The 19462-nt window shown below is 53.1% G+C and overlaps 1 protein-coding gene across 2 annotated transcripts; it reads left to right on the top strand.

The window, feature by feature from the left end:
- The first annotated feature begins 1396 nt into the window (after positions 1-1396).
- Orai2 (ORAI calcium release-activated calcium modulator 2) lies at positions 1397-19283 on the top strand. 2 transcript variants are annotated; one of them, XM_052754017.1, is made up of 3 exons: positions 1397-1515; positions 10477-10714; positions 15162-19283. In XM_052754017.1, exons 2-3 carry the CDS (start codon positions 10490-10492, stop codon positions 15687-15689), a joined length of 753 nt encoding a protein of 250 aa, XP_052609977.1. In that variant the 5' UTR covers positions 1397-1515; positions 10477-10489; the 3' UTR covers positions 15690-19283. The 2 variants fall into 2 exon arrangements, with proteins under 2 accessions (XP_052609977.1, XP_052609978.1); XM_052754018.1 differs by lacking the exon at positions 1397-1515 and adding an exon at positions 1609-1742.
- Positions 19284-19462: the final 179 nt, after the last annotated feature.

Raw genomic sequence — 19462 nt, 5'->3', positions numbered from 1 at the left:
AAAAGTACAGGGGCCAGAAAGATGGCTCAGCGACTAAAGAGCCCGAGCACCCCGAGTCCACACGGTGGAAGTAGAGAACTGACTCCTGCAAGTTGTCCTCTGACCTCCACGTGTGAGTTGTGGCACACACCACCACCCCCACTAGATAAATAAAAGTGTAATTAAACTTTTCTAAGTAAAGGAAGTAACTTGCCAGGACTAACCAACTCCAGGCAGACAGCCCAGGTAGCAATGCAGCGCACTGCGGAGAGCCCCTGCATCCGGACCTGAACCTCCTTCCTTGTGTGTAAGTCTTCATCAGCTCCCTGGGACCCTCCAACTGCCGGGGCTCTCCTTTCACCATGACGTCATGGCGCCCTTCATTCTAGGGACAAAGTAAACCAACGTTAAGTGCCAGTGCCTATGTTTGGTTAGCAAAATGTCTCCTAAGAGGACTGGTAATTACAGTTGGCATTTCATTTTTGCCCAGGCATGCCAGATAATTGTGCTGGCGGTGGAGGAGCCTTGCAGCCTGGGCCTGGAAAGTCCTCCTCCAAAGCCAGGGCTCCTAATAACCGCAATAAGCAAAAACCCCCGTGTCAAAAGAATGTCATCCATGATGCAACGGCTGGAGTTTACCAAATGTCTCCTTCCTGTTTTCATTTGCTCAAACTTGAGGTCTGCCAGTCGCCTGATAGTTGCCTTGAGATTAAGTGGAGCTGGGGCAGGAGCAGCTGGTGGGTCAGCCCCAGGAAGGAGCGATTGACTTCCCCTGCTCCGCGACTCAAGTTGAAACTGATATCAACAACATCCTTACTCTCCCAGTTGTCAGGAAACCTGGACACGAGTGGAATTTTTCCTTCCTTTGGGTAAATGTGTCACAGCCCAATGCTGTTGCGACAGATGGAAAAATCCTATAGAGAGCGCGCAGCAGCAGCCTGCCAAGCAAATAGGAAGCCCTCTGAGGGGACACGAGGCACCCACCTGGGTGCTGGTGCGCACCCTTCTTGTTTCTCAGTTACCTAGTGTGCACTTCCTGCTGAGACCGTTCCTGTTTGAGTTTCTCGGTTGTAAAACCCCAGACTTCCCCAGCAGGGACAGGAGGGGGGTGACGACAGCAGGGAGTGGAAGGGCGTGCCCCACCGCGGCGTCCGAACGACCCTTCTCTGCCATCCATGAAGTGCCCAGAGCTCAGCAGTCAGTGCATGTCCCTTACACGGGCACTGTCTGGTCCTCACGCTTCCTGCTGGAATCAGGAGCCCCCGGGGGACCACAGTAGCTCTGTGCATGGTGTCCCAGCACAACCTGGGTAAACCAGGATGTAGCCAAGCTGAGCCTTCCTTGCACCCCTCTTCCCGCTCTGCAGTGTTCTCGCCCTGTCCCCACCTCTCCATGCTGCCAGCGACAGATGCTGGGCACCCCCTGGTGTCACTCTGCTAGGAGCGGCGCTCTCCCACGCTCTGACCCACCCACCTGGGCCCCACGGGGATGACAGCACTTTGCTGGGGCGAAGACCCCCTAGATCTTGGAGGAGAGGTATGTCCCCACCCAGCTCTTCAGGTCACATGGTCCGCGGCGGGACCCACGGGTGGGTCACGTGACGGCGGCGCACCGTTGCCTAGGCAGCGGCTGCGGGCGGAAAGAGGGAGGGGGCCGGTCCTCCGCCCTGGCCGGGCCGCAGGGCCACCCGGCCGCAACACAGACGCCAGCCACGGGGCAGGAGCTGGGAGCTGGAGCCAAGCACGGAGGGCTTGGGAGCCAGGGTGAGTGCCGGGGCGGTGGAGGGGACGTTCATCCTTCTTTTGTCTCGGGAGAGTCCGAAGGGGACAGGAGAGGGTCCCAGCTAGGGCGCGCGGAGGAACTGGATCAGGGACACTGAACGGGGAGGAGACGGAGCTTCTTAGTGGGCAGGCATAGGATGGAGGGGAAGGGACAGGATGACCGAGGGGCAGAGGGCTGGCCTCGTGACCCTAATCCCTTGATACCCTTATAGGGTGCAGTGTCAGGGGACTCGCAGCTCGGGGCTGCCAGCTGATTCTCAGGTCCTGCAGTTGCAGGGACTTCCCTAAAGTAAGGGGCAGGGATGCAGGTGGCTGATTCTGGCAGGCTGCTGCACCTCTCAGGCGCGCGGGGGACGACAGACATTTCCCGTGCCCCAGATGTTTAGAGGAAGTTAAAACAGGCCGACTCCAGAGCCTGCTGCCTGGACCGCTTCAAACACACCTGACGAGAGAATGCTTGTCTAGCAGTCTCCCCGTGTTTCCCTACAAGACCTCATCTTTCTCCTGGTCTTTATTAAAAAAAAAAAAAAAAAAAAAAAAAAAAGCTTCAGACTGCCTGGCAATTCTTCAAGCTGGTGTTGTCTGACAGAAATGTGGGCTCCATCTTGTCTCAGCGCTCCCCCTCCAGCCTGAGCTCGCAGTGTGCAGGCCAGACTCTGCCCCTCCCCATGGGGCAAGGGTTGGACCAAGATAGGCCCCAGGAGTATAAGGAATGGATTTGAGGTGGGGCCGACGGTACTGTGCCTGTGATCCCAGTACTCAGGAGATGAGGCAGGACAGTCCCAAGTTCCAAGTCAGCCTGGGCTACACAGCAAACCTCAAAACAAAGCCAACAGGAGAAAGGGGGTCACGTGGGAGCTGTAGACGGAACTCAATTAGAGACTATTTGCCTAGCATGCAGGAAGCCCTGAGTTCAGTCCCCAGCGCCATGTAAACCAAGCATGTAATTGTGGCACTTGGAGACGGAGACAGGAGCACCCAGAGTTCAGGGCTATCCTTGGTTACATTTTGGGTTGGAAGCCAACTTGGGCTATATGAGACCCTATTTCAAAAAAAAAAAAGTAAGAAGGAAAAGGGGAAAAATGGATTTAAACCTCCTGGGCTAATCACAGTGGAGGGTGGCTCAACATAGGACCTGCAGGTCTGTCTCGAGACTGGGCTGGAGGCAGGCAGCTCTTCATGCCCACCCCTCACCACCCTGGGGCTACCAAGCTCAGCCACTCTCTGACTGGAGCCTGGGACTCCCTCAGTTGTGGTCCCCTGGGTAACCGTCTTCTTTGCCTCATGGATCTTTCCCATCCTTTGATCCCCTGGGACTGGAGTCATAGATGGTAGTGAGTGACCACGTGGGTGCTGGGAATGGGACCTAGGTCCTCTGGAAGAGCAGCCAGTGCTCTGCATGGCCGAGTCGTCCATCCAGCCCCTCCACAAGTCATTTCCCTGGGTGAAAGGTAGTCTATCCCAAAGAGATGTGGAAGTAACTATTGACAGTGACTATTCCCATCCCCATCTCCCACCATGACCCCAGGCCCTAGCATTGCTGGAGAAAGTCCACTATAGCCCTACTGTCTATCCACAATTAGCCCTGTACTGCTGCCCCAGGCCCCAAGAGTTTTCCATCTCCTTGTCCTTCAAGCAACCAACCTTCCTGCCTCACCCTCTGGAGGATGGTAGCCTTCCTAAACATGGCTTCATCTTCCTGCCTCTCAGAACCCTCCATGCGGGCAGCATTTTGTCTTGGATGGAGGACCTGGTTTGGGTTTTGTTTTTTTTGCTTGAGATTTTATTCTTTATTTTTGCTTATACATGTGTGTCTGTGTGGGGACATGCGCACATGAGTGCAGGTGCCTTTGGAGGCCACTAGGGGCATCAGACCTCTTAGAGCTGGACTTACGGGTGGTTGTAAGCCTTCTGACTTAAATACTGAAAAGCTAACTCTGGTCCCCTGCAGGAGTAGTATATGCTTTTACCCGCTGACCTGTCTCTCCAATGCCCAAAGGGTCTGTCTATGCCGCATGCATCGTCTTTTCTACCCATGTGTGTCCACCCTAACATGCGTCTATACGTGACAAGCAGCCAGCCCTTCTGTTTCCCCTCTGACCGCTGAAGCAGGTAGCTGACTGGATAAGAGTGTTTCCCGCTTGTCTGGCTCCCCTTTGGGGCAGTGGGTTCTTTGAAGATAGAGATTCATTCTCTTGTGGGGTTGTTCTTTGCTTTGGTTTTTCACCTCATCCTGTGTGGGTTGGTCCTGGAAACCTGACTGGAGAAAAGGGAATGAAGGGACAGACACAGAGATCCAGGTACAGGAAAGCTGGGGTTAGGCAGGCCGTGCTCACTCTGACAGAGCAGTACCAACTGCGCAGCAGCCTGGACCCTTGGTGAGTTTATTATGTACGCACAGGAGAGGGGTTTGTCTCAGTAGGATGTCTCTATAGGGGTGCAGCCACATGTATCTCTGCCCGCTACCTTAGGGAAGTTCCTAAAGCTGCAGGACCTGGGAAGTGACTGGCAGCCCCAACCTGACACTACCCCCTACCCAGGGTATCAAGGGTGGGGTCACCTGGCCACCTCCCAGGTCGCAGTCATCCTGGAGAAGGAAGCTGCAGTTGCCGGTTTTTGCACCCTAGTTAGTCATTTGTAAACACTCTACTTGGTCCAGAGAAAGGCATGACCATGCCTCTGAGCTTCACCTGGAGGAAGGTTTTGCCAATTCCCACGGGTCGGAGGCCATGGCCCTTGTCAATAAAGTGTGTTCACTCAGGACTTCATCAACTCCTTACACACTCACTCAAGGCTTCCTTAGCTCCCCACAATTTTTGTTTGTTTGAGTTTTGTTTTTATTTTGAGACAGGGTCTCCCACAGCCCAGACTGAGCTTGAATAGTTGGCCTTGAACTCCTAATCTCCCTGCCTGCACCTCCCCAGTGCTGGGATTTTGAGTGTGCATCATTCTATCCAGTTTTATGCCATGCTGGGGATCCAGCCCCTCACTGGGGGACTCTAGGCAGGTGCTCTACCACTGAGCCACACCCCAGCCCCTCACTGGGGGGTTCTAGGCAGGTGCTCTCCCACTGAGCCACACCCCAGCCCCTCACTGGGGGATTCTAGGCAGGTGCTCTACCACTGAGCCCTCCTTCATCTTTGATGTGTAAGAACAGCTGTGTGAGCCGGGCAGTGGTGGCGCACGCCTTTAATCCCAGCACTCGGGAGGCAGAGCCAGGCGGATCTCTGTGAGTTCGAGGCCAGCCTGGGCTACCAAGTGAGTTCCAGGAAAGGCGCAAAGCTACACAGAGAAACCCTGTCTCGAAAAACCAAAAAAAAAAAAAAAAAAAAAAAAAAGAACAGCTGTGTGAGCATCCATTGGGTACTGGGGAGCAAGGGTTGCTTTTTACAGCTCTCTCTGTACTATTTCCTCCAGACTTCAGGCTTTGTTCTGTGCTGTATTGGGGGCGGGGTTCATTTCCAAATTGTGACATGTTCAGTCATTCGGAGCTAACCCATGGAGTGGTGAGGAGGGTTTGTCTGAATCTCCTCCAAGGGAGGAGACATCCTTGAGGAGGTAATTGGCCACAGTGCTGCCAGCTTGTGGGGGACCAGTCCCCCCACATTTATTTATTTACCCCAGGACTCTTGAGGAATGGGGATAAGAGACTCAGTCAGAGAAACAGAGAGAAAACACAGGATGACCTCGGGTGGGCCTGGATCCTTATCCAGCAGCCCAGAACTTTATTCCAAAGGTCTATTTATAACAGTGCCAAGGGGTGGAGCAAAGGACCGCCCCCTTGCTAGGTACAAAACACCTGCACTCAGGCCCGTGGTCCAATCATCCTCTGTGCAGACCTGTTGGGTAAAGCCACTAGGAAACCTGAAAATGGGCTCCCACACTAGCTGCAGGTGTGGGTGACATGTGACCCTAGTCCTCAAGTTGTCATTCCTATAAACGGGCCCAGAAGGCAGGTGTGGTGGCACCGGCCTGTCATCCCAGCACTCAGGGGCAGAGATGGGCAGGTCTTTGTGGTCTACATAGCAAGAGAGGCTAGGCTAACCAGAATTAGTCTCTTACACACATGTACAAAAACAACAAGAAGTAAATGGAGTCACTTGCTGGTCCCTAGAGAGACAGGAACGCAGAACTGTTCCCTGAGGACCCTTTTGGTTGGCCAGGAATAGCCGAGGCTCTTTGGCTTGCCTAAGAACAAGGAGGAAGACAGAGGGACCCTTCCCAACTCCTCTCTTCCTGTGTGGTCCTTTTAGATATTGACATGGGGGGGGCACGTCCATCACTGCTGACCCTCACAGACACCCCAGCATCTCATGGAACCCTGGACTCCTGTCCTAATTGTTTCTTATCCTCTCTCTCTCTCTTTCTTTCGCTGTTTTCTCTCTTTTAAGTTACATTGTATTTATTTTGGTTTATGCCACAGCGCTCCTGTCAGGATCAGAGGACAACTTGCAGGAGTCAGTGTGTGGGGGCTCCAGGGGATCGAACTCTGGTCCCTGAGTTGGTGGCAAGCACCTTTCTCCATGGAGCCACCTCACTGGCACGTGTTCTTTCTTTTCCCCCCTCCCTCCTTCCCACCCTGTCTTCTCTCTCTCTCTCTCTCTCTCTCTCTCTCTCTCTCTCTCTCTCTCTCTCTCTCTCTCTCTCCCCCTCCCTCCCTCCCTCCCTCTCCCTCTCCCTCTCTCTCTCACTCTGCAGTCCACACTGGTCTGAAGCTCTCACACTTCCTGACTCAGCCTCCATGCCGGGATGACAAGGCTGTACCACAGCCCGCCTGGCTGTGCTCTAACACCCTTAGGCTTTCCGTGGGGCCCGCTGGCTCTGAACACAAGAGTTATTGTCTGATGCCCAGCCAGCCCCATCGTGCCTCTGCCCTTCAGGCTTGTCCTCAGGAGATTACCCAGCTGGATCCCACCTGGAGTGCACTGCCACAGGCTACCCTGAGTGAAAGGGACTAGGCTGCCAAGACTCACTTAGAATTAGTGGGGATTTGGGTTAGAGTCATACATCTTTTTTTTTGTAAGATTTATTTTTATTATTTTAATTATGTGTATGTTGTGGGGGGGTGTATGCATATGAATGCGAGTGCCCACAGAGGTCAGACTCCCCCCGGCTTACAGGCAGTTGTAAACCGCCTGTTGTGGGTGCTAGGAGTCGAACTCGGGTCCTTAGGAGGAGCAGTGTGTGCTCTTAACCACTGTGCCATCTCTCCAGCCCGTGTCATACATCTTAACAGATCACACCCGAGCTTCATTCCGTGCTATTGCGCGACCCAAAATCTGCTAGGAATGAGCCTAGAGACCTCTGATCTGTGTGTCTCTTTAAAGCATGCAGGGTATGGTGGTGCACACACACACCTTTAACCCCAGCACTCAGGAGACAGAGGCAGGCAGATCTCCGTGAGTTTGACTGAAGCCAGCCTGGGCTACAGAGTGAGTTCAGGACAGCTGGGAACATCAAGAGACACTGTCAAAATCACGCATGCTCACGTCAGTTGATGGATTCTCTCTCTTTTCCCCACTCCCTCCTTCCTCCACCCCTTCCCCCCACTTTTGATTTTTGAGACAGGGTCTCGCTGTGTAACCCTGGCCGGGCTCCTCTTAAAACACGGTTCTTGTACATTTCTTTGTTTTGTGTACATGTAAAACTGCACATCCCATAGGGCATGTGCGGAAGTCAGAAGACAGCTTGTGGGAATGTGTTCTCTCCTCCCATAAAGTAGATTCCAGGAATCAAACTCAGGTCATCCATCAGGCTTAGTGTCAGGGCTGCTGAGCTGTCCCTCCAGCCCTCCCTCTGCCACTGATACGGGGGTCTCCCGTGCAGTCCAGTTCAGGTGCTAAAGAGATGGCTCCGGGGCTGGAGAGATGGCTCAGTTAATAAGAGGACTTGCTACGAAAGCAAGAGGACCCCAGTTCAAATCCCCAGGGCCGATCTAAAAGCTGGTCATGAGCACCTGCCTGTAATCCCAGCATTTCGGGGCAGAGGGAGTGACCTGGGAACTTGAGAACCTGTCTCAAAAATTAAGGTGAAAAACAATACAGGAAGTCACCTGATGCCCCCCCCCCCACACACACACGTGCATGCACATACACACATGTGCATACACACACACACACATAAACATGCACATGTGCACACACACACACGTGCACATACACACACATACACACACAACCATACTTCATGGCACAGCATGGCCGTCAACTTTATATCCTCCTGCCTCAACCCACTCTCATTTTTCCTTTTGCTAAAGGTTTCCATTGCAGCCTGGGTGTGGCTCAACTTAGAAAGTAACTATAGGTTTGGGAGGTGACTTACCATGTTTAAGATTAGATTTGAGAAGCTAGTAGTGCCGGGCCCCACCCTCACAGTGCAAGTAGTTTTAGGTCTTCAGGGACATTGTGTTCAAGCGTCCAGCAAGTAGCTGGATCTGGTGGGCAGGCCTGCAATCCCATGTACTACAGAAGCTGAGGCAGGAGGATCAACCTGAGTAACTTACCAAAACTGTCTCAAAATAAAAGGTGGTGGGTTGTTGTTGTTGTTGTTGTTTTTAAGTAAAAAAGGGAGCAGAGGGGGCTGGAGAGATGGTTCAGTGAAGAGCCCTGGCTGCTCTTCCAGAGGGTCTGGTTTGATTCTCAGCACCCATATGGCAGCTTACAGCCATCTGGCCTCTTCTGGCCTCCGTGGGTGCCATGTATACACATGATGCACAGATACATGTGCTAGCAAACACTCGTGAGAAAGGGAGAGAGACAGACAGACAGACAGAGAGAGAGAGACAGACAGAGAGAGAGAGGAGAGTTTGAGCAGAAAGTATAACTCATGCTTGCTTAGACTCCCCCAGTGAGGGCTGGGGTGTACATAGGCCCCCAGTGAGGGCTGAGGCATCACTTAGTGTAGAGCACTTGTTTAGAATCTACCAGTAATCGATGTGGATTCTGGGCAGCGCCCTACCGCAGAGCCCCTTCCCCACCACCAACCCCTAGCTCTTTCTGAATGTGACAGTTCCCTGTTCCCTGAAGACAATGCCAGTCGGAGGGGTCATGGGTACGTTCTGTCAACCTTTACATTCTAGTCATGCCAATAGGCTCTGTCCTGGGTATCGGGAGGGAGGGAGGTGGATCCAACTTTACGGAGAACAGCTTGGCCATGGTGGGGCCCGGCACTGCATGTCTGACCCTCCTCTTCTGCAGACGGCCCTGTGTTCTTTCTTGCCGACTGCCTTAGAGACCAGGGCCCCCCACACAAGCTACCTTTAGAACCCACGCCTCTACACATGCATAGTGGTGTAGACCTAGAATTCCAGCACTCGAGACACCGAGACAGGGCCATGAGTCTGAGGCCAGCCTAGCCTGCACAGGGAGTCATTATCTGGAAACAGAACCCAGGGCTGGGGAAAGACTCAGTCACAAAGTGCTCGCCATGTGAGCACGAAGGCCTGAGTCCGGTTCCCAGCACCCACGGAAAGCTATGCAAGACAGCATGTGCCTGTGATCCCTGGGCTGGGGAGGTGGAGGCAGGAGGATCTGTGGGGCTAGACGGACAGCCAATTTAGCCAAATTGGTGAACTCCGGATACAATGAGTGGCCCCTTCTCAAAAAAAAAAAAAAGGTTGAAGAGTGATTGAAGACACCCAGTGTCAGCTGTGGCTTTTGTATGCATGTACCACACTCATTCACTTGTACACACACTAACAAATGCACAAGGACACATATGCACACGCTTTAGGTTTGGGGTGTGTGTGTGTGTTTTTTTGTTTGTTTGTTTGGTTTGTTTTTTTGATTTGGGTTTTGGTATTTTTTTTTTTTTTTTTGAGATTTATTTTATTATGTCTAGGATGTTCTGCCTGCATGTTGCCTGCAGGCCTGAAGAGGGCACCAGATCTCATAGATGGTTGTGAGCCACCATGTGGTTGCTGGGAATTGAACTCAGGACCTCTGGAAGAGCAGCCAGTGCTTTTAACCTCTGAGCCATCTCTCCAGCCCCGGGTTTTGGTTTTTTGAGACAGGGTTTCTCTGTGCAGCCCTGGCTGTCCTGGAACTCACTCTGTAGACCAGGCTGGCCTCGAACTCGGATATCCTCCTGCCTCTGCCTCCCAAGTGCTGGGATTAAAGGTGTACACCACTGCCACTCAGCTAACAAATAAATCTTTTTTTTTCTTAAAAAGGTAGACAAAATTAAAAACAAAACATGGGGCTGGTAAGAGGTCCCAGCATCAAGAATGCTTGGTTCAACTCATAGAGACAGAAAGATTAGATGTTATCTCAAGATGGAGAAGAAAGGAATATAGAGTAATGATTTCCTAAGTACAGAATCTCTGTTGTGTGTGATGGAAAAGCCCCACAAACGGATAGTAGTATCAGGATATAATATCATGAATGTAATAAATCAATACAATTAATGAATATCATAAATATAGTTATTGAATGAAAAAAAAAAGAATGCTTGCTGTTCAATCATGAGGAATGGAGTTCAGATCTCAGCCCCGACCTAACGTGTGTCTGTAGCCGCAGCTTTGTGGAAGGCAGAGCCAGAAGGAACACTGGGGCTTGCGGGATTCCAGGTTAGCAGAGAGAAGGCGAACCCTTAATTCAAAAAGAGACCCTCCAAGGAATAGACAGAGTGACAGAGAAGGACACCCCATGCCCTCTTCTGGTTTTGGCACAAGAACGACCAAAGATGCTCCAACCTGTCATGTCTCTCCCTCCCCCAGCCTGGTTCCCACCATGAGTGCAGAGCTCAATGTGCCCATGGACCCCTCCAACCCTGCCTGCCCTGAGCCCGGCCACAAGGGCATGGATTACCGAGACTGGGTCCGACGCAGCTACCTGGAACTGGTCACCTCCAACCACCATTCGGTGCAGGCGCTGTCCTGGAGAAAGCTGTACCTGAGCAGGGCCAAGCTGAAAGCCTCCAGCCGGACCTCCGCCCTCCTCTCCGGCTTCGCCATGGTGAGTGCAGGGAGCAGAAGGGGGTGGTGGGGGAGACGGACAAACAGACCGTCTGCAGTGGGGTGGGTGGGTAGGGGGACGGGCCCACAGTGGAAGGAGAGATCTGGGTACGGAAGGTCATCCTCTGACCTCCACGGCACGTGTGGACCTGCACTCAGACATACACATTGGACACACACACACACACACACACACACACACACACACACACACACACACACACTAAATTAAAAGCAAAGGGGGGGGCGGGCAGAGATGGCTCAGCAGTTTCAGCTTTTGTGGTACACACGTGAGGACCAGGGTTCAGATCCCAGAAACCCATGTAAATGTGGGCGAGCGTGGTGGCCGTCAATAATTACAGCCTCAGGAGGCAGAGACGGAGGAGATCCTCGGAGCAAACTGGCTAGCAGGACTGGCCATGTTGGTGAGCTCTGGGTTTGATTGAGAGACCCTGCCTCAATGTGCACCAGGAGACCAGGAGAGGGCGTCAGATGTTGTTGTCCATCACCTGGGTGGAAAGGCAGACCTTTGAGGCAGGGTCTCTCCCCAAACCCGGGGCTGGAGTTCTCTCTGCTAGACTGGAGTGCAGCTTTAACATGGGTGTCGGAATCCAACAGAAGTCCTCAGGATTGAAAGGAGAACATTCTCTTAACTGCTGAGCCATTTCTCAGCCCCTAAAACTACAGCCTGGCGCGTGCCAGACCATTGCCCTGACGCTGGTTATTCTCCCAGTGCGTTTATTGTCTTCCCCCTGGGGTCTCATCACGCTGAGGACGTATCTCGGTGAGCAGAGTGCCTGCCTAGCACACACAAAGCCCCAGCCCTGCACAAAAAACCAGGCGTGGGGGAACACACCTGTCATCCCAGCACTCGGGAGGTGGAGGCCAGAGGATCACAAGTTCAAAGTCACCCTCAGCTACGCGGTGAATTCAGGGCTAGTTCGACCTACCATCAGACCATGCTTCAGGAGGAAAAAAAAAATACAGCAGTTGTCAGGTGTGGTGTCGGTGTGTAGCCTCAAATTCACGATCCTCCTGCCTCAGCCTCCTGATCGCTCTGCCAAGCTGTACGTTGGCTCCACAGTTTGCGTGACTAGAATGTAAAGGTTGACAGAACGTACCCATGACCCCTCCGACTGGCATTGTCTTCAGGGAACAGGGAACTGTCACATTCAGAAAGAACTAGGGGTCGGCAGTGGGGAAGGGGCTCTGCGGTAGGGCGCTGCCCAGCACGCACAAGGTATGGGGTCACGCACCTGTCATCCCAGCACTAGCCAGGCAGGAGCAGAAGGGTTGAGAGTTCAAGGCCCTGACTAGCTTGGAACTTTGTAGACCAGGCTGACCTTGAACTCACAGAGACCCACCTGCCTCTGCCTCCTGAGTGCGGGATTAAAGGCTGCGCCACCCCATTAGACTTCCGAGCTCAGTTTTAAGGCGTGTGTGAGACAGATGCTGCTGGTACAGCTGGGACTGTTCTCTCCCTCAGCTGCGCAGGATTGCGTTCTCTGGCCTGCTCTTCGTTTGTTTTAGTTCTGGAAAGTTGGGACATTTAACAGGGCTTTAATATAATGTGCTTATTTCCTTTCCTTTATTTTTATTTTTATTTTTTATTTTCAGGCAGGGCCTCACTGTGTAGACAGGCTGTCCTTGAACTCACTATGTAGACCAAGCTGGCCTCCAGCTCAGATCCTCCCCACTCTGCCTCCCTAGTGTTTGGATTAAAGGTACACACCACTCAGCTCCTTTTCTCTCCTCCCACCCCGTGTGTGTGTGTGTGTGTGTGTGTGTGTGTGTGTGTGTGTGTGTGTGTGTGTGTGTGGTGGTGCTGAGGATGGAGCCCAGGGCCTTATGTATGTCTGCCAGACAAGCACTGTAGCCCTGAGCCACGCCTCCCCCAGACAGATGGTTCCCTTTCTCTGTGTGGCACAGGCTTGGCGCTCACTCCCATCAGCAGCTGCCAGTTTTGGATCCAGGCCTTGAGACCATTTGGCTTCCCAAACTTTGGAAGAATTTAGAGCATCTCACCCAACAAAACGCTCACCCAAACGAAAGCTTACGCCACTCGTGAGATTTCCAGACAGGTTCCCAGAGTGATCGGACAGGGAGTGTGCATTCTGGAGACAGGGAGGGCGGTCTAGACTTCAGGGCCGTCTTGAGTACATTGACGGGCCTGGAGGGGAAGCCTAGGTCATCCCGATGACCCAGATACCGCGTGACCTCAGCGTGGCTATGGCCGCCATGCTATATAGTAATAACTCATATCTACTGTGTTTGTGCAGTCCCTCCAGTGCTGGTAGATACTTCTAGAAGCAACTTGGAGATAACATTTAAGAAGCTTCCCAGTGCTCTTATCATCTCTTCTGGAAGTTTCCTCTAGTGGGCTGTTACAGCCCACCACGAAATGCTTGGGGGGAGGTGGAAAGCAACTTGAATGTTCAGACTCTGCAAGAGCAGGCAGAGATGTGTGCTGCCAAGTCCGATCGATGGCCTGAGTTCGATCCTTGGAACCCACATTGTAGAAGATGAGAAGTGACCTGTGCAAGCTTTCCTCTGACCTCATGCACACAGGCACGCGCGCGCATAAGCACCGGCATGCACATGCACGCACGCACACACACACACACACACACACACACACACACACACACACACACACACACAATTAAGTGAAAACTTTTTAAAAGAAGAAAGAAAACCACCAAGGTGGGCTGTGAGCCTAGTGGATGTTCTTAGTCTACCACCATTAAATCAGGCTGTCACTCAGACTTCAGGGCAGCTGGGGGAAACTGATGAGTAACGCTGAGGCCAAATCAGGCAAGGATGAAGACAGATGAGAAACAGTCGCTTTCCTGGCTGAGTCATCTTGTTTATTTGTTTTGAGACAGGGTCTCACCATACAATCACAGCTGCCTTGGAATCACTAAGTAGACCAGGCTGGCCTTGAACTCATAGCGATCCAACCTGCCTCTGCCTCCCGAGTGCCGTGCATCTTGTTTTTACAAGAAAGATGGATGTGGTGGCACTTGCCTATAACCCGACACTTCGAAGGCCGAGGAGGCAGGGGGATTGCAGAAAGTTGGAAGACAGCTACACAGGGCTGGTCACCTGAGATCCATCCCATGTAAAAAAGCCAGATACAACAGTGCCATGTGTTTGTAATCTCTGCTCTGCTACGGCAAGATAGAGGGAGGTGGAGACAGGTGAATTGACTGAAAGCCCCCAGGCTACCCTGGTACGCAACATGGTAGAGATAAGACAGGTCTTGCCTCCAAACAAGGTGGAAAGAGAGAGCCAACCCTGACCTGCTGTGGGTGTGCAGGCGCGTGCGTACACGCGCACGCATGCACACACACACACACACACACACACACACACACACACACACACACACAATCGTCAACGTCATCCTCACAGAGGATAGCTTAGACCTGGGAGGCACAGGCAGAGGCCCCCCTTGAGCTTCTTCCTGCCTTCCTGCCTCCCAAGCTGCTTCTTTGACGGGTCTGCTTTTAACCCTTTGCTCCCTGGACAGGCTCCTCTGAGTCCTGGACCCCTGGCCAGCCTGAACTCCACCCTCCCTAGAGCAGTCTACAGTGACGGTGCCCAGGGATGGTGCTGCTGACTGGCTCTGTTCTGGCTGTGGGGGATGTGTGAGAGGGACGTGTTTCAAAATCCCCCTGAGGTACATGGAGGAGTGTCCAGAGATGACTGCAGATATCTGCCACCCGAAGAGCTGAGGCTCCTGGTCCCCTATGTGTTCTGTGTGCCTGATTCATCTAGAGATCTTTTGTTTTGTTGTTGTTGTTGTTTTGTTTTGTTTTTTTTGAGGCAGGGGTTCTCTGTGTAGCTTTGGAGCCTGTCCTGGAACTCACTCTGTAGCCCAGGCTGGTAGAAATCATTTTTAAAAAGCCAGGCCTGATGGCACATGCTTGTAATATCAGCAGTAAGGAAGTAGAACCAGGAGGATTGGCACCTGGGCAGCCTGGTCTACAGAGTGAGTTCCAGGATAGCTAGGACCAAAAAAAAAAAAAAACCAAAAAGACATGGTGGCACATGCTTAATCCCAGCACTTAAGAGGCAGAGGGAGGCAAATTTTGGAGTTTGAGGCCAGCCTGGTCTACAGAGCAAGTTCCAGGACAGCCAGGGCTACACAGAGAAACCTTGTCTAGAAAAACAAACAAACAAAACCAACAAAACAAATAGAATCCCCCAGTGAGGGGCTGGGGTGTGGCTCAGTGGTAGAGCACCTGCCTAGAATCCCCCAGTGAGGGGCTGGGGTGTGGCTCAGTGGTAGAGCACCTGCCTAGGATCCCCCAGTGAGGGGCTGGGGTGTGGCTCAGCACTACAACCCTTGCCTAGAATGCCCAGCCCACCCTACTATCCCCCACTGATGGCCATGGGGGGGTGCATCTGGCAGGCCACCTGACCCACCCCTATTGTGCCCACAGGTAGCCATGGTGGAGGTGCAGCTGGAGACGCAGTACCAGTACCCACAGCCCCTGCTCATCGCCTTCAGCGCCTGCACCACGGTGCTGGTGGCTGTGCACCTGTTCGCTCTGCTCATCAGCACGTGCATCCTGCCCAACGTGGAAGCCGTGAGCAACATCCACAACCTCAACTCCATCAGTGAGTCCCCACACGAGCGCATGCACCCTTACATTGAGCTTGCTTGGGGCTTCTCAACAGTCCTGGGCATCCTGCTCTTCCTGGCAGAGGTGGTACTGCTCTGCTGGATCAAGTTCCTCCCAGTGGATGCCTGGGCCCAGCCGGGCTCCGGTAGGTACACAGGCTGGCAGGCCGCGCTGGTGTCCACCATCATCATGGTACCTGTGGGCCTCATCTTCGTGGTCTTCACTATTCACTTCTACCGTTCCCTGGTGCGGCATAAGACCGAACGCCACAACCGTGAGATCGAGGAGTTGCACAAGCTCAAAGTGCAGCTGGATGGGCATGAGAGAAGCCTACAGGTGGTGTGAGCGAGGCCTGCACGGTGGTTGGCACAGCCTGCAGGAGAGTGACCCTCAGGCGGTGTGAGCCACCACGCTGCTGGTGGGAGTAGCCAAGGGGCTGCCAGACCAACCCTGGCTTCATGAGAACCACTCCGGCGTCCCAAGAGCCACAGTGGGGATTGCTAAGCAGACATCACAGAAGCTGCCCGCCCGATGCTTCCATACTCCTCAGAGGAAAAGAGTCTAAAGGAGTGCGTATACCAACCATTATATCACAGAGGCCAGAGGAAGAACCATGATCACAAGGCCCTGGGGACTTCCTGGATCAGGGACAAGCTGGAAACACCTTGTCCTGGGAAGGGGTCCCAGCACAGTCATGGTCGATCTCAGACATCTGGACCTTGTGATTGGCAGGGCAGGACTGAATTCCCAAGGCTGGCTGGAGGGCTGGGGCTCCATTAGTCGCTTGCCTAGTGTGTGGGAAGCCCTGGGCTTTATCCCAGCACTACATAAACCAGGTGTGATCAACCCAGTTCTAGGGAGGCGGAGGAAGGAGGATCAGGAGTTCGAAGTCATCCTCCGCTACATGGTGAGTTTGAGGCTACGTGAGACACTGTCGAACACACGCGCATGCATGCCCGTGAAAACACACACACACACACACACACACACACACACACACACACACACACAAGAATAGGCTTCCAGATAGGGCAGCGATGGACCCAGGGCTGGCACAAGGGTACCATGGCTCGTAACGACAGACAGGGATGTGGTGACTGATGTACAGTTCAGCTTGACACTCTCCTCCAACTCTGGAGAGTATCATGGGATGTTCAGGATCCTGGGGCACAGAGCGGCTCAACAAACGTAACATACTGTTATTGGAATCAGTGTTGCCTGGTCCTAGAGAGATGACCCAGTGTGGGAGGCCTGGCAGGGTTGAGGAGAAATGTCCTAGAGCCCACCACCACCACCAGCTCACTGAGGTCAGAGACTGTCACACACACACACACACACACACACACACACACACACACACACACACACACACACACACCATGCATCAGGCTCTCCCATTCAGAGGTGTCCACCTCTTAGCCACAAAATTGGCCCGAGCCAGCCACCCCTGTGGACTGTGTCAACACAATCTGGAGCACCATCTCAGAGACTGGCCAGCTCAGCTCCCTGCTGCCTGTGGCCCCTAGATGTTGTCAGAGGACAACCTGAAGGGACTTCCTATTTTAGCATAGCAGTGAGCCCGGCCTGGCCTGTGGACATAGGCAGATATTCCTTATGCTAAGCCCCATCCACTGCAGAGAAGAGGGGACCGCCCCACCCTGCCGCTGGTCCTGCCGGGACACTCAGTGCAGGTCCCTGCCGCCCCCGTGTTTGCACAGCTGTGCATGGGTTTGGCGTTGTCACCACGGGCGTCTGGCCGTCCAGCTGGTGGTGTCATCCATACCCTGCAGTACAGCAGCAGCTTGCGTGGGAACTGCCGGGACACCGTGTTTACCCATTTCTGCAGCGTTACCCAGAGAAGGCGTCCGTGTCTTCCTCTGGATGTAAATGGCCACTGGGCTCCTGCAAGTACCACTTCCGTTTCCTACAACGGCTCGTCTCTGGAGTCTCCATTTGGTGCTGTGGGATCCGGGAGGGCCCGTCTGCGGTTTCTGGAAATGGGTCACACTGTTGAGCGTAAACTTCAACACACGGGGCCCTGGGGAGCCTTGTGGAGAATCTTCCTTGTGAACTGTGACATCTTTGGGGAAGTAGGACATGGTGTCCTGTGAACCAAGAAAGTGCCCTCTGTCTTTCAAAGGTGTGTCCTTCAACACCCTTCCTCAAGACAGCTGTCTTGAGGCCCCTTGAGGTCTCAGACCTCTGTGCTCTCCTGGGGTCTTTGGAAAGACCAGCTTAGTTTGATTTGTTTGTTTTGCTGAAGAACGCTAGAATCATGGGTGGGCAAGATGGCACAGTGGGTAAAGGGGCTTGCCGCCAAGCCTGGAGACGTGAGTTCAGTCCCCATCCTCTGACCTACACACAGAAAAGTATAGTAAGAAACATAATTGAATATTAGAATCACTATAAGATGGGACATGTGTCCCAGCACGGAAAAGACAAGATGGTCTTTTGGAATGAGCATCTCCCACTGCTGGGCACCATTGGAAACACCGTGTTGAAGGCCGAGGATGTAGCTCAGTTTGTAGTTGTGTTTGCCTGGCATACGTGAAGCCCCGGTTTGATCTCAAGCCACATAAACCAAACATGGCAGGGTACATCTGTAATCCCAGCATTCAGGAGGTTAAGGCTGGAGGGTCAGGAGTTCAAGGCCAGCCTAGACTGGTCAGACTCCATATCAAAAAGTTGGGAGCGGGGAGAAAGGGGAGCCTGCAGATGGCTCAGTGGTTAGGAACACCTACTGCTCTTGCAGAGGACCAGAGTTCAGTTCCCAGCATGCACATAGGGCAGCTCACAACTGCCTGTAACTCAAATTCCAGAGGATCCAGTGCAGATCCCTCTTCTGGCCTCTGCAGGCACCCATATGTGTACACATACACACATACAAAATAAAAAGAGGGGGTTCCTGTTGGACATTGGGTCCGTTCTTTCCGCCCATTTTCTGAGACCATTTAGTGCCTCAGCTCTTGGAATGCCCGGCACTTAACACTCTGTGTAAGTCCTGTAATTCCTCAGGCTCTCCCCGCGTTTAGTCTTCCCAGTGCCAAAGCATGGGACAGCCATCGGTGTGTAAACAGGTGACGGCATGGGACGGCCATTGGTGTGTGAACAGAGGTGACTGCCCATGGGGTCCCCGGCGGGCAGGAGTCGCAGGGCCGTCCCGGAGCTTTGTTAGGAGTTGGAGGACAAACCCTCACTGTGCACAGGGACAGAAGCCAGTGGGCAGGCTGAGGGCTGCAGGTTGGCTTTCTGGAGGCATAACCTGATTTCAAATCTCGTTCTAACCAGTCACGTGGCTAGAACCACAGTGGGCCCCCTGGGGCCTGCACAGGCTTGCCCTAATTTCATCTATCCAAGATGCAGTCCTTCCTGGTGCTCAAGGGACCAGAGTCCTCAGACACACCATGACCCTTCCCAACACAGCATACGGTCTCCCTGTACCCTTGACCGCAAAGTCTCCAAGTTCAAGCGTTTCTAGTTAAGAAACTTCAAAGGCAGGACGTGATTAGTGTCTTCCAGGAAGGTCTACTGAGAACAAACTACAGGAGCCCGGAGGGCTCAAGACTCACTCTGTGTCACTCTATCTGCAGGGCATTGTAGCTAACGCCTGTCCTGTGTGGGGATTTTTTAGCAGTTGCTCTGGACTGAACTGAATAAATGGATAAAGCTTTTCAAAACCCTGTGCTTTTGAGAAGTATGTTCAGGGGGTCCATCCCAGTGCCTTGCTACACCGCTGACCCTCAGTCCTGGCATGAGAGCTCTTTACCTGGGGTCTATGCATCACTTTTTTTTTTTCTCTCCCCAAGACAGTGTTTCACTGTGTAGCTTTGGAGACTTTCATGGAAATCGCTCTGTAGACCAGGCTGGTTTTGAACTCACAGAGATCCACCTGCCTCTGCCTCCTGAGTGCTGGGATGATTAAAGATGTGCGCCACCACCGCCCGGCCTATGAATCGTCTTTTATTGCTGGGCATGCTCAGGGGCAGGGTGAGCATGGGGCCTTCTAGGATGGGCAGGCGGGCTGCTGGGACCCAGGCATACATTGAGTGAGGTCCCTGTCAACTGGACCCCTGAGAGTACTTGGCAGTGGTACCTTTTCCTCACTTCCTTTCTGAAGC

The sequence above is a fragment of the Peromyscus californicus genome, unplaced genomic scaffold (genome assembly GCF_007827085.1).
Source record: "Peromyscus californicus insignis strain IS unplaced genomic scaffold, ASM782708v3 Scaffold_2__1_contigs__length_46816999, whole genome shotgun sequence".
NCBI classification, from domain to species: Eukaryota; Metazoa; Chordata; class Mammalia; order Rodentia; family Cricetidae; genus Peromyscus; species Peromyscus californicus.
This window is presented reverse-complemented; position numbering and strand designations above follow the sequence as displayed.

Bases quoted from the DNA above. Each gene is read 5' to 3' on its own strand.
- Orai2 (XM_052754017.1), top strand. From the start codon at position 10,490: ATGAGTGCAGAGCTCAATGTGCCCATGGACCCCTCCAACCCTGCCTGC. The intron at 10,715-15,161 runs GTGAGTGCAGGG...TTGTGCCCACAG, and splicing joins TCCTCTCCGGCTTCGCCATG to GTAGCCATGGTGGAGGTGCA.